The sequence below is a fragment of the Scyliorhinus torazame genome, chromosome 19, assembly GCF_047496885.1.
Source record: "Scyliorhinus torazame isolate Kashiwa2021f chromosome 19, sScyTor2.1, whole genome shotgun sequence".
Classification (NCBI taxonomy): domain Eukaryota; kingdom Metazoa; phylum Chordata; class Chondrichthyes; order Carcharhiniformes; family Scyliorhinidae; genus Scyliorhinus; species Scyliorhinus torazame.
Genome location: NC_092725.1, coordinates 6,293,780 through 6,307,628, shown reverse-complemented (window position 1 = coordinate 6,307,628; position 13,849 = coordinate 6,293,780). Strand labels below are relative to the sequence as shown.

At 56.0% G+C, this 13,849-nt stretch overlaps 1 protein-coding gene across 1 annotated transcript in view; it reads left to right on the top strand.

The window, feature by feature from the left end:
* Positions 1 to 13,849, top strand: part of LOC140396609 (protein MTO1 homolog, mitochondrial-like) — a 37,078-nt gene that overhangs the window by 6,649 nt on the left and 16,580 nt on the right. The window contains exons 2-6 of the mRNA XM_072485405.1: positions 3,366 to 3,430; positions 4,366 to 4,600; positions 6,853 to 7,052; positions 11,945 to 12,062; positions 12,942 to 13,118. Of these exons, the coding sequence (XP_072341506.1) occupies positions 4,366 to 4,600; positions 6,853 to 7,052; positions 11,945 to 12,062; positions 12,942 to 13,118 (730 nt within the window). The 5' untranslated portion in view covers positions 3,366 to 3,430. The remainder of the gene's footprint in view (positions 1 to 3,365; positions 3,431 to 4,365; positions 4,601 to 6,852; positions 7,053 to 11,944; positions 12,063 to 12,941; positions 13,119 to 13,849) is intronic.

Genomic DNA, 13,849 nt, shown 5'->3' with positions numbered 1-13,849 from the left:
GGACACTAAGGGACAATTGATCATGGCCAATCCACCTAACCTGTACATCTCTGGACACTAAGGGACAATTGATCATGGCTAATCCACCTAACCTGTACATCCCTGGACACTAAGGGACAATTGATCATGGTCAATCCACCTAACCTGTACATCTCTGGACACTAAGGGACAATTGATCATGGCTAATCCACCTAACCTGTACATCACTGGACACTAAGGGACAATTGATCATGGTCAATCCACCTAACCTGTACATCCCTGGACACTAAGGGACAATTGATCATGGCCAATCCACCTAACCTGCACATCCCTGGACACTAAGGGACAATTGATCATGGCCAATCCACCTAACCTGTACATCTCTGGACACTAAGGGACAATTGATCAGGGTCAATCCACCGAACCTGTACATCCCTGGACACTAAGGGACAATTGATCATGGCCAATCCACCTAACCTGTACATCCCTGGACACTAAGGGACAATTGATCACGGCCAATCCACCTAACCCGTACATCTTTGGACTGTGGGAGGAAACCGGAGCACCCGGAGGAAATCCACACACACACGGGGAGGACGTGCAGACTCCACGCAGTCAGTGACCCAAGCCGGGTTCGAAGCCGGGTCCCTGGCACCGTGAGGCAGCAGTGTTAACCACTGTGCCACCGTTCCGCCCTTCTCTTAAATCTATACCCCCCCTCCCCCCACCCTCGCTTATGTTTTTACAAATGCTTTTATTTGGTACTCATGAACGTAGATCGAAACTGAAAATGTATGTATACACAGCGGTCGTCTTTAGTTCTGTACTGCGGCTGCGTTGTCCACTAGGTGCTTATTTCCAGTTGGGAAATCTCCTTCTCCCCCTTTTATTCCTGACCCCCCCCCCTCCCTTTGTAATCGCCTGGCACCTCCGGGAAGGACCTGCTCATTGGGGTACTGGTCGGGTACGCTCTGTGCCCCACTTTGAGCTGCATTAGGCTGAGCCTTGCGCAGGAGGAGGTGGAGTTGGCCCTGTGCACTGCTTCACTGCAGAGTCCCCACCCTATTTCAAACCCCAACTTCTCCTCTCACTTCTCTCTCACCCAATGGTGTACCTGCCCTCCCCAGTAGTCCCCCACACAGGTCGGCGCAGTCTCCCTCCCTCAGATGTCCGTGTCCAGTAGGTCCTCGAACAATGAGTGTTGCCGTGGTCGTGGGTGTGTCCTTGTCTCCCGACTTGGGAGGTTTTTGACCTGCAGGTATCTCGGCTCGTTCCCCCCCGGTCAGCTGGAACTTCTCTGTCAGTTCCTCCAGTGTGTTGTCCGTCTGTTGCGAGTGTAGGAAATCCCAAACCGTCAGCGTTTCCCCCGTCCCACCGTCCCGTCTCCACCGTTCGAAGGTGGCGTCCATTGTCACGGGAGCGGACCGGTGGGGCTTTAACGGGCATTTCGGGTCGTCCGAAGTGCTGCCCGAGCTGGTTCCATGGGCGGAGTGCGGCTCCCACCACTGGGCTGGGTGAGTGTTTGTTCAGTGGGGATGGGGGTGTCGCCGTGGCCAGGGCCCGGAGGGAGGTCCCCGTGCAGGAGCCCTCCTCCATTCCCACCCACTCCGCTTCTGGCCCCTTTACCCCCCCCCTTACCCTCCTCGGACCCCCCCTCCCCCTCGCCACTCACTCAAACGCCATGATCAGTTTTTCTGATGCGTTGAAGAAGGTCTTGGGGATGTCGATCGGGATGGATCTGAACAGGAAGAGGAGCCTGGGCAGTACGGTCATCTTGATCGTCTGCGCCCTCCCCGCCAGGGAGAGCGGGAGCGCGTCCCACCTCCGCAGGTCCTATTTAACTTCCTCCGCCCAGGTTCCCCTCGTGACTCCGTGTCCAGTTGTGAGCGATTTGGATCCCCAGGTAGCGGTATTTGTTTCGGGCCTGTTTGGACGGCAGCCCCTCCAGCTCTTCCCCCTCCTCCTTTCCGGGTTCACCGGGAAGATCTCGCTCTTGCTCAGGTTGGGTTTGTAGCCCGAGAAGGCCCCAAACTCTTTCAGCAGCGCGATGATTCCCCCCATGCTGCTTTGTGGGTCTGAGATGTCGAGGAGCAGGTCACCCGCACAGAGCGAGACTCTGTGCTCTCTGCCTCCTCCCCGGTCCATCGGGGAACTGTTTGAACCCGCTGCGGGTCCCGAGGCGAACAGTCCCTGGTCGAAGGTCTCGAATGCTTTGTTGACCTTTATCGGCTCCATCGCTAGTTTTCCCTTTGCTGTCTCTAATCTGCGCTATCTCCCTCGTGGGTGCCTGTTTCTCAGCTGGGGAGCCAGCAGGCGGCCGGCCTTGTCTCCGTGTTCGAATAGGGTCCCCCCTCCGTGTCCGGCGGAGTTGGTTCCTCGTGGAGAGCAGGTCAAAGTCCGTGTGTAGCTTTTCCCTCTCCGCCGGGAGCTCTACGGTCAGGGCCTCGGAGTATCGACGGCCCATCTCCAGGATGGAGTCGATCAGTTGTTGCCTCGCTTCCCTGTCCCCACGGCCTTGTGGGCAATAATTTCACCCCTGATCACGGCCTTCAGCACCGCCCAGGAGGTGGCGAGTGAGGCCTCCCCATTCTGGTTACTGGTAGTATACTCGTCTCTGGCCTGTGATATTTTCTCGCTGAAGGCCTTATTGGCCAGGAGGGCCGTGTCCGGCCTCCATGGGGGGGGTGTTGGGCCCAACCCGTGTCCAACCTCCATCCATGTCGTGTGGAGCCTGGTCGGAGATTACGATCGCGGAGTATTCCGCTGTTATAGTCCCTGGAAACACCGGGGATTTCCACCATGGATTTCTTCATAAACTCCAGGGTTGTCCCAGTTGGGAGCGCACACGTTCCCCAGGACGACCGGTGCCCCGTCAAGGACACCGCTGACCATGACGTACCGTTCCCCCCCCCCCCTCCCCCCCCGGTTGTTTCCCGCCTCTGGGTTTTGGATGAAGCGACCGGCAGGCTCTGTCTGTTTCTGCTGGGTGGGGGAAACAATCCAGGGGGGTTACGATGGAGCTGTTTAAAAGCGCTCGTTAGGTCGCAACTGGAGTACTGTGCGACGTCCTCGTCGCCACACGCTACGAAGGACGCGAGTGCAGGAGAGGTTTACAAGAGTGGCTCCGGAGGTGAAAATACTTCGGTTACGAGGACGGAGTGGAGGATTTGGGGCCCCTCGGAGAGAAGGAGGCAAACAGCAGATTTGATCGAGATGTTCTAAATCTCGGGGATGGGCTGGGGCTGGATAGAGCAGACAGGGAGGAAATGTTGCCGCTCCTAAAAGGATCGAGAACGAAAGAGGGCACACGGATTTAAAGCGGTTTGCAAAAAGCTCATGCGATGTGTGAGAAATACAGATGTTGTTATATTTTCTCTATGTTGCAGTAAAGCCTGGGTTAAGGCACCCACACTCTGTGTCCGCTGAAGCTATAATTAAAGAGTCGTAAAAGGTGAGGTTATTATCCCTTCCACCCACTTACTTGGTTACAGATAAAGGGCTAATGGAATGGTGCTGTGATTGCTGGAGAGTCCCTGGAGTGTAAACAACTTATGAGGGAGCGGTGTTTAGTCCGAGCTAAACAGGTCATGGAACTTAGTGGGATACATGGGCGGCAGGGTAGCACAGTGCTTAGCACTGTTGCTTCACAGTGCCAGGGTCCCAGGTTCGATTCCCGGCTTGGGCCACTGTCTGTGCGGAGTCTGCACGTTCTCCCCATGCCTGCGTGGGTTTCCTCCGGGTGCTCCGGTTTCCTCCCGAAAGACGGGCTTGTTAGGTAATTTGGACATTCTGAATTCTCCCTCTGTGTGCCCAAACAGGCGCCGGAGTGTGGCGCCGAGGGTTTTTCCCACGGTAACCTCAACGCAGTGTTAATGTAAGCCTACTTGTGACAATAAAGATGATTATTATATTAATTCAGATGATGTAATTAAAGGGAGAAGCCAGGTCTGTCTGTAGTTTTGCAGCCCGCTCACACTTACCTTCCGCTCCTTCAAAAAAAAGCCGACTCATCCTAGCCTTCGTCAGGTACGCCGGAAAGACTGCATCAGGCTCCACCTCGCACGCAAAGACGCCCCTCACTCCGTGCCTCCTCCTCCGGCCTTGGCCCCAATCCCTCCCCCCATTTGGCCGTTACCCCTTCCGCCGAGCAAACCCCTCCCCTACAATCCCTCGCAGACCATTTTTAATCGCCTGCCGCTCAGTGAAGCGTGCGCGTTAAGACGATTGCGAAAGCGGAGCGCGCAGTGCGACCGGGGGGGGGGGGGGGGTGCTGAAGACGTTCGCAACTCGGAAACCTTTCCACCTCCTCTTTTGATTTTTTTTTCTTCTCTCTTTCGCCCCATTTATTCTCTCCCCCCCCCCCCCCCCCCCACCGCCCCCCTGCAGATGTTCCTGGGACGGGCCCGTTGGAGGGACGGCGTTCGAGCGTTCCGCAGGCCGTGCTCAGCCGGAGCGGACGGGGGCCGGGAGCTTGGCGGGGATTCCTCCCCGATCCCGGGAGGGCAGCAGCGCCACGACGTAGTGGTGGTGGGAGGCGGACACGCGGGGGCGGAGGCGGCGGCGGCGGCAGCCCGGATGGGCGCGGAGACCCTGCTGATCACGCAGAAGGCTTCGTCGATCGGTACTGGGCCGGTTGTGTGTGTGTGTGGGGGTGGGGGGGCGTGGGGGTGGGGGGGGGGGGGTGGGGGGGGTGGTGCTCGGGATCGAGGCACACGCAATTGGCGCTGCGGGTAGGATTTTGTTTGGGGGGGGAAGTAGGAACCGGGCTAGGCCATTCGGCCCCTTGCCTCTGCCCCCAGCACCACCATCCTTTGGTGAGTTTCACCAACAACCGGAATTTAGACAGTGCCTTCAATGAGAGCAACCTCACGGGGCCTCACAAGAGCGCGACGGGACGGAGTTTGATACAGAAACTACGGGAAGAAGCGTCAGCGACAGGAAACCGAAAGCTCAGTAAAGGAGGCTGGTTTTAAGGAGAGTCTTAAAGGAGGAGAGAGAGACACCGAGAGAGAGACACCGAGAGAGAGACACAGAGAGAGAGACACAGAGAGAGAGACACAGAGAGAGAGACACAGAGAGAGAGACACAGAGAGAGAGACACAGAGAGAGAGACACAGAGAGAGACACAGAGAGAGACACAGAGAGAGACACAGAGAGAGACACAGAGAGAGAGAGAGAGACACAGAGAGAGAGACACAGAGAGAGAGACACAGAGAGAGAGAGACAGAGAGAGAGACAGAGAGAGAGACACAGAGAGAGAGAGACAGAGACAGAGAGAGACAGAGACAGAGAGAGAGAGAGACAGAGAGAGAGAGACAGAGAGAGAGAGAGACAGAGAGAGAGAGACAGAGAGAGAGAGAGAGAGAGAGAGAGACAGAGAGAGACAGAGACAGAGAGAGACAGAGAGAGAGAGAGACAGAGAGAGAGAGACAGAGAGAGAGAGAGACAGAGAGAGAGAGTGACAGAGAGAGAGAGACAGAGAGAGAGACAGAGAGAGAGAGTGACAGAGAGAGCGAGACAGAGAGAGAGAGACATACAGAGATGGAGACAGAGACAGAGAGAGACAGAGAGAGAGAGACAGAGAGAGAGAGTGACAGAGAGAGAGAGACAGAGAGAGAGAGACATACAGAGATGGAGAGAGAGACAGAGAGAGAGAGAGAGACAGAGACAGAGCGACAGAGAGAGAGAGACACACACACAGACGGAGAGAGAGACACAGAGAGAGGGAGAGAGAGAGAGAGCCAGAGAGAGAGAGGGACAGAGAGAGAGAGAGACACACACACAGAGACGGAGAGAGACAGAGAGAGAGAGCCAGAGAGAGAGAGGGACGGAGACAGAGACAGAGAGAGAGAGACACACACACAGAGACGGAGAGAGACAGAGAGAGAGAGCCAGAGAGAGAGAGGGACGGAGACAGAGACAGAGAGGGACAGAGACAGAGACATAGAGAGAGGGAGACAGAGTAAGGAGTGCAGGGAGAGATGAACAGACAGACAGACGGAGATAGGGAGTGTTGTAAAGACATGGAGGAGGTTGTCGGGATCGGGAATTATGGAGGGATTTGAAAATGCAGATGCTCGGTTCAAAACTGAGGCATTTCCCAAAGTACAGGAGCCGGAGATGGCCCTTCATCGAGCCTGTGGCTGATCTGCTCCCTCGGCTCCTCCCCCTCAATTCCCCCCCCCTCCGCCTCCAACACGCTCTCGGTCTAGGACTGAGCGGCTCACCGCTCTCTGGGGGGCGGGGGAGAGAGTTCCGAAGATTCCCATCCCTCTGAGCAAAGACATTCCGCCCTCGTCTCAATCCAAAATGGCCGACTCCTTATTATCCGGAAACCGTGAGCCGCTCCCCCCCCCCCGCCATTCCCCTACAACCGTGTCCCAGAACCTCCAGCCCGGGGGTTGGTAGGACGAGGGCGGCCAACCTCTCAGCATCGACCCTGCCAAAGCCCCTTCAGAATATTTTATCCGTCTCAATAAAATGGCCTCTCGTTCTTTTCAACACCTGGGAATGTGGAACCGTTCTCCTGGATCCCTCCTCCTTGGGGGCGGAGGGGGTGGTCAATTCCCCCCCTCATCCCTGGAGTCAGTCCGGGTGAACCTCCGTTACGCTCCCTCGAGGGGCAAGGTTGCCCTTCCTTGGGTTGGGAGACCAGGAGCCGGGCACAATGGGGGCGATTCTCCAAAATGGAGAAGTGGGCCCGAAACGGGGCGCGGGGACGACCGATTCTGTCCCCCGCGCGCCCCGGCGCGGGGCTCGGAGAGTCGCGCCCAATGCTCCAACAGCGGCCTCACCAACGCCCTGTACAACTGTGCTCGGAAACTCCCAATCCATCTCACAGAAAATCTCCCTCTCTTTCTCCAATCTCCGCAGGGGAGATGTCTTGCAACCCGTCCTTCGGTGGAGTCGGGAAGGGGCACCTCATTCGGGAAGTCGATGCCTTGGACGGACTGTGTGCTCGGGTCTGTGACCAGTCCGGCATTCACTTCAAAGTCCTGAACAGGAGGAAAGGCCCCGCGGTTTGGGGCCTGCGAGCGCAAGTCGACAGGAGGCTTTACAAACAACACATGCAGGTACAGCACGGGGTTAGATACAGAGTAAAGCTCCCTCTACACTGTCCCCATCAAACACTCCCAGGGCAGGTACAGCACGGGGTTAGATACAGAGTAAAGCTCCCTCTACACTGTCCCCATCAAACACTCCCAGGACAGGTACAGCATGGGGTTAGATACAGAGTAAAGCTCCCTCTACACTGTCCCCATCAAACACTCCCAGGACAGGTACAGCACGGGGTTAGATACAGAGTAAAGCTCCCTCCACACTGTCCCCATCAAACACTCCCAGGACAGGTACAGCACGGGGTTAGATACAGAGTAAAGCTCCCTCTACACTGTCCCCATCAAACACTCCCAGGACAGGTACAGCATGGGGTTGGAGACAGAGTAAAGCTCCCTCTACACTGTCCCCATCAAACACTCCCAGGACAGGTACAGCACGGGGTTAGATACAGAGTAAAGCTCCCTCTACACTGTCCCCATCAAACACTCCCAGGACAGGGACAGCACGGGGTTAGATACAGAGTAAAGCTCCCTCTACACTGTCCCCATCAAACACTCCCAGGACAGGTACAGCACGGGGTTAGATACAGAGTAAAGCTCCCTCTACACTGTCCCCATCAAACACTCCCAGGACAGGTACAGCACGGGGTTAGATACAGAGTAAAGCTCCCTCTGCACTGTCCCCATCAAACACTCCCAGGACAGGTACAGCACGGGGTTAGATACAGAGTAAAGCTCCCTCCACACTGTCCCCGTCAAACACTCACTGGACAGGTACAGCACGGGGTTAGATAGAGAGTAAAGCTCCCTCTACACTGTCCCCATCAAACACTCCCAGGACAGGTACAGCACGGGGTTAGATACAGAGTAAAGCTCCCTCTACACTGTCCCCATCAAACAGTCCCAGGACAGGTACAGCACGGGGTTAGATACAGAGTAAAGCTCCCTCTACACTGTCCCCATCAAACACTCCCAGGACAGGTACAGCACGGGGTTAGATACAGAGTAAAGCTCCCTCTATCTACACCGTCCCCATCAAACACTCCCAGGACAGGTACAGCACGGGGTTAGATACAGAGTAAAGCTCCCTCTACACTGTCCCCATCAAACAGTCCCAGGACAGGTACAGCACGGGGTTAGATACAGAGTAAAGCTCCCTCTGCACTGTCCCCATCAAACACTCCCAGGACAGGTACAGCACGGGGTTAGATACAGAGTAAAGCTCCCTCTACACTGTCCCCATCAAACACTCCCAGGACAGGTACAGCACGGGGTTAGATACAGAGTAAAGCTCCCTCTACACTGTCCCCATCAAACAGTCCCAGGACAGGTACAGCACGGGGTTAGATACAGAGTAAAGCTCCCTCTACACTGTCCCCATCAAACACTCCCAGGACAGGTACAGCACGGGGTTAGATACAGTGTAAAACTCCCTCTACACTGTCCCCATCAACACACCCAGGACAGGTACCACACGGCGTTAGATACAGAGTAAAGCTCCCTCTACACTGTCCCCATCAAACACTCCCAGGACAGGTACCACACGGCGTTAGATACAGAGTAAAGCTCCCTCTACACTGTCCCCATCAAACACTCCCAGGACAGGTACCACACGGCGTTAGATACAGAGTAAAGCTCCCTCCACACTGTCCCCATCAAACACTCCCAGGGCAGGTACAGCACAGGGTTAGATACAGAGTAAAGCTCCCTCTACATTGTCCCCATCAAACACTCCCAGGACAGGTACAGCACGGGGTTAGATACAGAGTAAAGCTCCCTCTACACTGTCCCCATCACACACTCCCAGGACAGGTACAGCACGGGGTTGGATACAGAGTAAAGCTCCCTCTACACTGTCCCCATCAAACACTCCCAGGACAGGTACAGCACGGGGTTGGATATAGAGTAAAGCTCCCTCTACACTGTCACCATCAAACACTCCCAGGACAGGTACAGCACGGGGTTAGATACAGAGTAAAGCTCCCTCTACACTGTCCCCATCAAACACTCCCAGGACAGGTACAGCACGGGGTTAGATACAGAGTAAAGCTCCCTCTACACTGTCCCCATCAAACACTCCCAGGACAGGTACAGCACGGGGTTAGATACAGAGTAAGGCTCCCTCTACACTGTCCCCACCAAACACTCCCAGGGCAGGTACAGCACGGGGTTAGATACAGAGTAAAGCTCCCTCTATCTACACCGTCCCCATCAAACACTCCCAGGACAGGTACAGCACGGGGTTAGATACAGAGTAAAGCTCCCTCCACACTGTCCCCATCAAACACTCCCAGGACAGGTACAGCACGGGGTTAGATACAGAGTAAAGCTCCCTCTACACTGTCCCCATCAAACACTCCCAGGACATAAACAGCACGGGGTTAGATACAGAGTAAAGCTCCCTCTCCACTGTCCCCATCAAACACTCCCAGGACAGGTACAGCACGGGGTTAGATACAGTGTAAAACTCCCTCTACACTGTCCCCATCAACACACCCAGGACAGGTCCCACACGGCGTTAGATACAGAGTAAAGCTCCCTCTACACTGTCCCCATCAAACACTCCCAGGACAGGTACCACACGGCGTTAGATACAGAGTAAAGCTCCCTCTACACTGTCCCCATCAAACACTCCCAGGACAGGTACAGCACGGGGTTAGATACAGAGTGAGGCTCCCTCTACACTGTCCCCATCAAACACTCCCAGGACAGGTACCACACGGCGTTAGATACAGAGTAAAGCTCCCTCTACACTGTCCCCATCAAACACTCCCAGGGCAGGTACAGCACGGGGTTAGATACAGAGTAAAGCTCCCTCTACACTGTCCCCATCAAACACTCCCAGGACAGGTACAGCACGGGGTTAGATACAGAGTAAAGCTCCCTCTACACTGTCCCCATCAAACACTCCCAGGACAGGTACAGCACGGCGTTAGATACAGAGTAAAGCTCCCTCTACACTGTCCCCATCAAACACTCCCAGGGCAGGTACAGCACGGGGTTAGATACAGAGTAAAGCTCCCTCTACACTGTCCCCATCAAACACTCCCAGGACAGGTACAGCATGGGGTTAGATACAGAGTAAAGCTCCCTCTACACTGTCCCCATCAAACACTCCCAGGACAGGTACAGCACGGGGTTAGATACAGAGTAAAGCTCCCTCTACACTGTCCCCATCAAACACTCCCAGGACAGGTACAGCACGGGGTTAGATACAGAGTAAAGGTCCCTCTACACTGTCCCCATCAAACACTCCCAGGACAGGAACAGCACAGGGTTAGATACAGAGTAAAGGTCCCTCTACACTGTCCCCATCAACACTCCCAGGACAGGTACAGCACGGGGTTAGATACAGAGTAAACCTCCCTCTACACTGTCCCCATCAAACACTCCCAGGACAGGTACAGCACGGGGTTAGATACAGAGTAAAGCTCCCTCTACACTGTCCCCATCACACACTCCCAGGACAGGTACAGCACGGGGTTAGATACAGAGTAAAGCTCCCTCTACACTGTCCCCATCAACACACCCAGGACAGGTACCACACGGCGTTAGATACAGAGTAAAGCTCCCTCTACACTGTCCCCATCAAACACTCCCAGGACAGGTACCACACGGCGTTAGATACAGAGTAAAGCTCCCTCTACACTGTCCCCATCAAACACTCCCAGGACAGGTACAGCACGGGGTTAGATACAGAGTGAGGCTCCCTCTACACTGTCCCCATCAAACACTCCCAGGACAGGTACCACACGGCGTTAGATACAGAGTAAAGCTCTCTCTACACTGTCCCCATCAAACACTCCCAGGGCAGGTACAGCACGGGGTTAGATACAGAGTAAAGCTCCCTCTACACTGTCCCCATCAAACACTCCCAGGACAGGTACAGCATGGGGTTAGATACAGAGTAAAGCTCCCTCTACACTGTCCCCATCAAACACTCCCAGGACAGGTACAGCACGGGGTTAGATACAGAGTAAAGCTCCCTCTACACTGTCCCCATCAAACACCCCCAGGACAGGTACAGCACGGGGTTAGATACAGAGTAAAGCTCCCTCTACACTGTCCCCATCAAACACTCCCAGGACAGGTACAGCACGGGGTTAGATACAGAGTAAAGGTCCCTCTACACTGTCCCCATCAAACACTCCCAGGACAGGAACAGCACAGGGTTAGATACAGAGTAAAGGTCCCTCTACACTGTCCCCATCAAACACACCCTGGACATGTACAGCACGGGGTTAGATACAGAGTAAAGCTCCCTCTACACTGTCCCCATCAAACACTCCCAGGACAGGTACAGCACGGGGTTAGATACAGAGTAAAGCTCCCTCTACACTGTCCCCATCAAACACTCCCAGGACAGGTACAGCACGGGGTTAGATACAGAGTAAAGCTCCCTCTCCACTTTCCCCATCAAACACTCCCAGGACAGGTACAGCACGGGGTTAGATACAGAGTAAAGCTCCCTCTACACTGTCCCCATCAAACACTCCCAGGATAGGTACAGCACGGGGTTAGATACAGTGTAAAGCTCCCTCTACACTGTCCCCATCAAACACTCCCAGGACAGGTACAGCACGGGGTTCGATACAGAGTAAAGCTCCCTCTACACTGTCCCCATCAAACATTCCCAGGACAGGTACAGCACGGGTTCGATACAGAGTAAAGCTCCCTCTACACTGTCCCCATCAAACACTCCCAGGACAGGTACAGCACGGGGTTAGATACAGAGTAAAGCTCCCTCTACACTGTCCCCATCAAACACTCCCAGGACAGGTACAGCACGGGGTTAGATACAGAGTAAAGCTCCCTCTACACTGTCCCCATCAAACACTCCCAGGACAGGTACAGCACGGGCTTAGATACAGAGTAATGATCCCATCTTTTTTCTCTCTTGCCGGCAGACTGAAATTCACAATATTCCACATTTGAGCGTGCGGGAGGCGTCAGTCGAGGATCTCCTGATAACCGATCCAGACCCCTCACGGCCAGGCCGGTGGAAAGTGCAAGGTGTGATCCTGGGTAAGTGATGGAAGGAGAGGAGGGAGAGAGCGATAGAGGGGGAGCGCGATAGAGGGGGGAGCGCGATAGAGGGGGGAGCGCGATAGAGGGGGGAGCGCGATAGAGGGGGGAGCGCGATAGAGGGGGGAGCGCGATAGAGGGGGGAGCGCGATAGAGGGGGGAGCGCGATAGAGGGGGGAGCGCGATAGAGGGGGGAGCGCGATAGAGGGGGGAGCGCGATAGAGGGGGGAGCGCGATAGAGGGGGGAGCGCGATAGAGGGGGGAGCGCGATAGAGGGGGGAGCGCGATAGAGGGGGGAGCGCGATAGAGGGGGGAGCGCGATAGAGGGGGGAGCGCGATAGAGGGGGGAGCGCGATAGAGGGGGGAGCGCGATAGAGGGGGGAGCGCGATAGAGGGGGGAGCGCGATAGAGGGGGGAGCGCGATAGAGGGGGGAGCGCGATAGAGGGGGGAGCGCGATAGAGGGGGGAGCGCGATAGAGGGGGGAGCGCGATAGAGGGGGGAGCGCGATAGAGGGGGGAGCGCGATAGAGGGGGGAGCGCGATAGAGGGGGGAGCGCGATAGAGGGGGAGCGCGATAGAGGGGGAGCGCGATAGAGTGGGAGCAAAGGGGGAGACATATAGAATGGGGGATAAAGAGAGAGGACAGGGAAGGGAGAGAGGGAAAGGAGAGAGAGAGAGAGAGAGACAGAGGGGAGAGAGAAAGAGCTGGAATGAGGGGTGGGTGGTGTCGGAGGGAGAGAGCGAGAGAGAGCGAGAGGGGTGGGTGGTGTCGGAGGGAGAGAGATTGGGAGGGAGAGAGAGAGGGGTGGGTGGTGTCGGAGGGAGAGAGAGAGAGATGGTCCACGAGGGAGTTAAATGTTTGTCACTGTGCCTCTCCAGGTGATGGGACCAGGGTCGATTGCTCATGCGTGGCCTTAACAACCGGGACCTTCCTGCGAGGGACGATCGGGATTGGCCTGGAGACTTGGCCTGCTGGACGGATGGGAGAGGAGCCATCGATCGGCCTGGCAAAGACCTTGGAGAAACTGGGATTCAGGATGGGCAGACTGAAAACCGGTAATCAGTGAGAAGTCACTGTTCCTGCGTACTGCATGGGGTGAGGGCGAGAGAGGGGGGAGAGGGAGACGGGGGAGAGACAGGGGGAGAGACAGGGGGGGAGACAGGGGGAGACAGAGAATGACAGGGGGAGACAGAGAGAGAGACAGGGGGAGACAGGGGGAGACAGAGAGAGACAGGGGGAGACAGGGGGAGACAGAGAGAGAGACACGGGGAGAGACAGGGGGAGACAGAGAGAGACAGAGAGAGACAGAGAGAGACAGAGAGAGACAGAGAGAGACAGGGGGAGACAGGGGGAGACAGAGAGAGAGACACGGGGAGAGACAGGGGGAGACAGAGAGAGACAGAGAGAGACAGAGAGAGACAGAGAGAGACAGAGAGAGACAGAGAGAGACAGAGAGAGACAGAGAGAGACAGGGGGAGACAGGGGGAGACAGAGAGAGACGGGGGGGGCAGAGAGAGAGTCAGGGGGAGACAGAGAGAGACAGGGGGAGACAGAGAGAGACAGGGGGAGACAGAGAGACAGACAGGGGGGGATAGAGAGAGAGACGGGGGAGACAGAGAGAGGGACAGGGGGGGACAGAGAGAGAGACGGGGGAGACAGAGGGAGAGACAGGGGGAGAGACAGGGGGAGACAGAGAGAGACAGGGAGAGAGACAGAGAGAGACAGGGGGAGACAGGGAGAGAGACAGAGAGAGACAGAGAGAGACAGGGGGAGACAGGGGGAGACA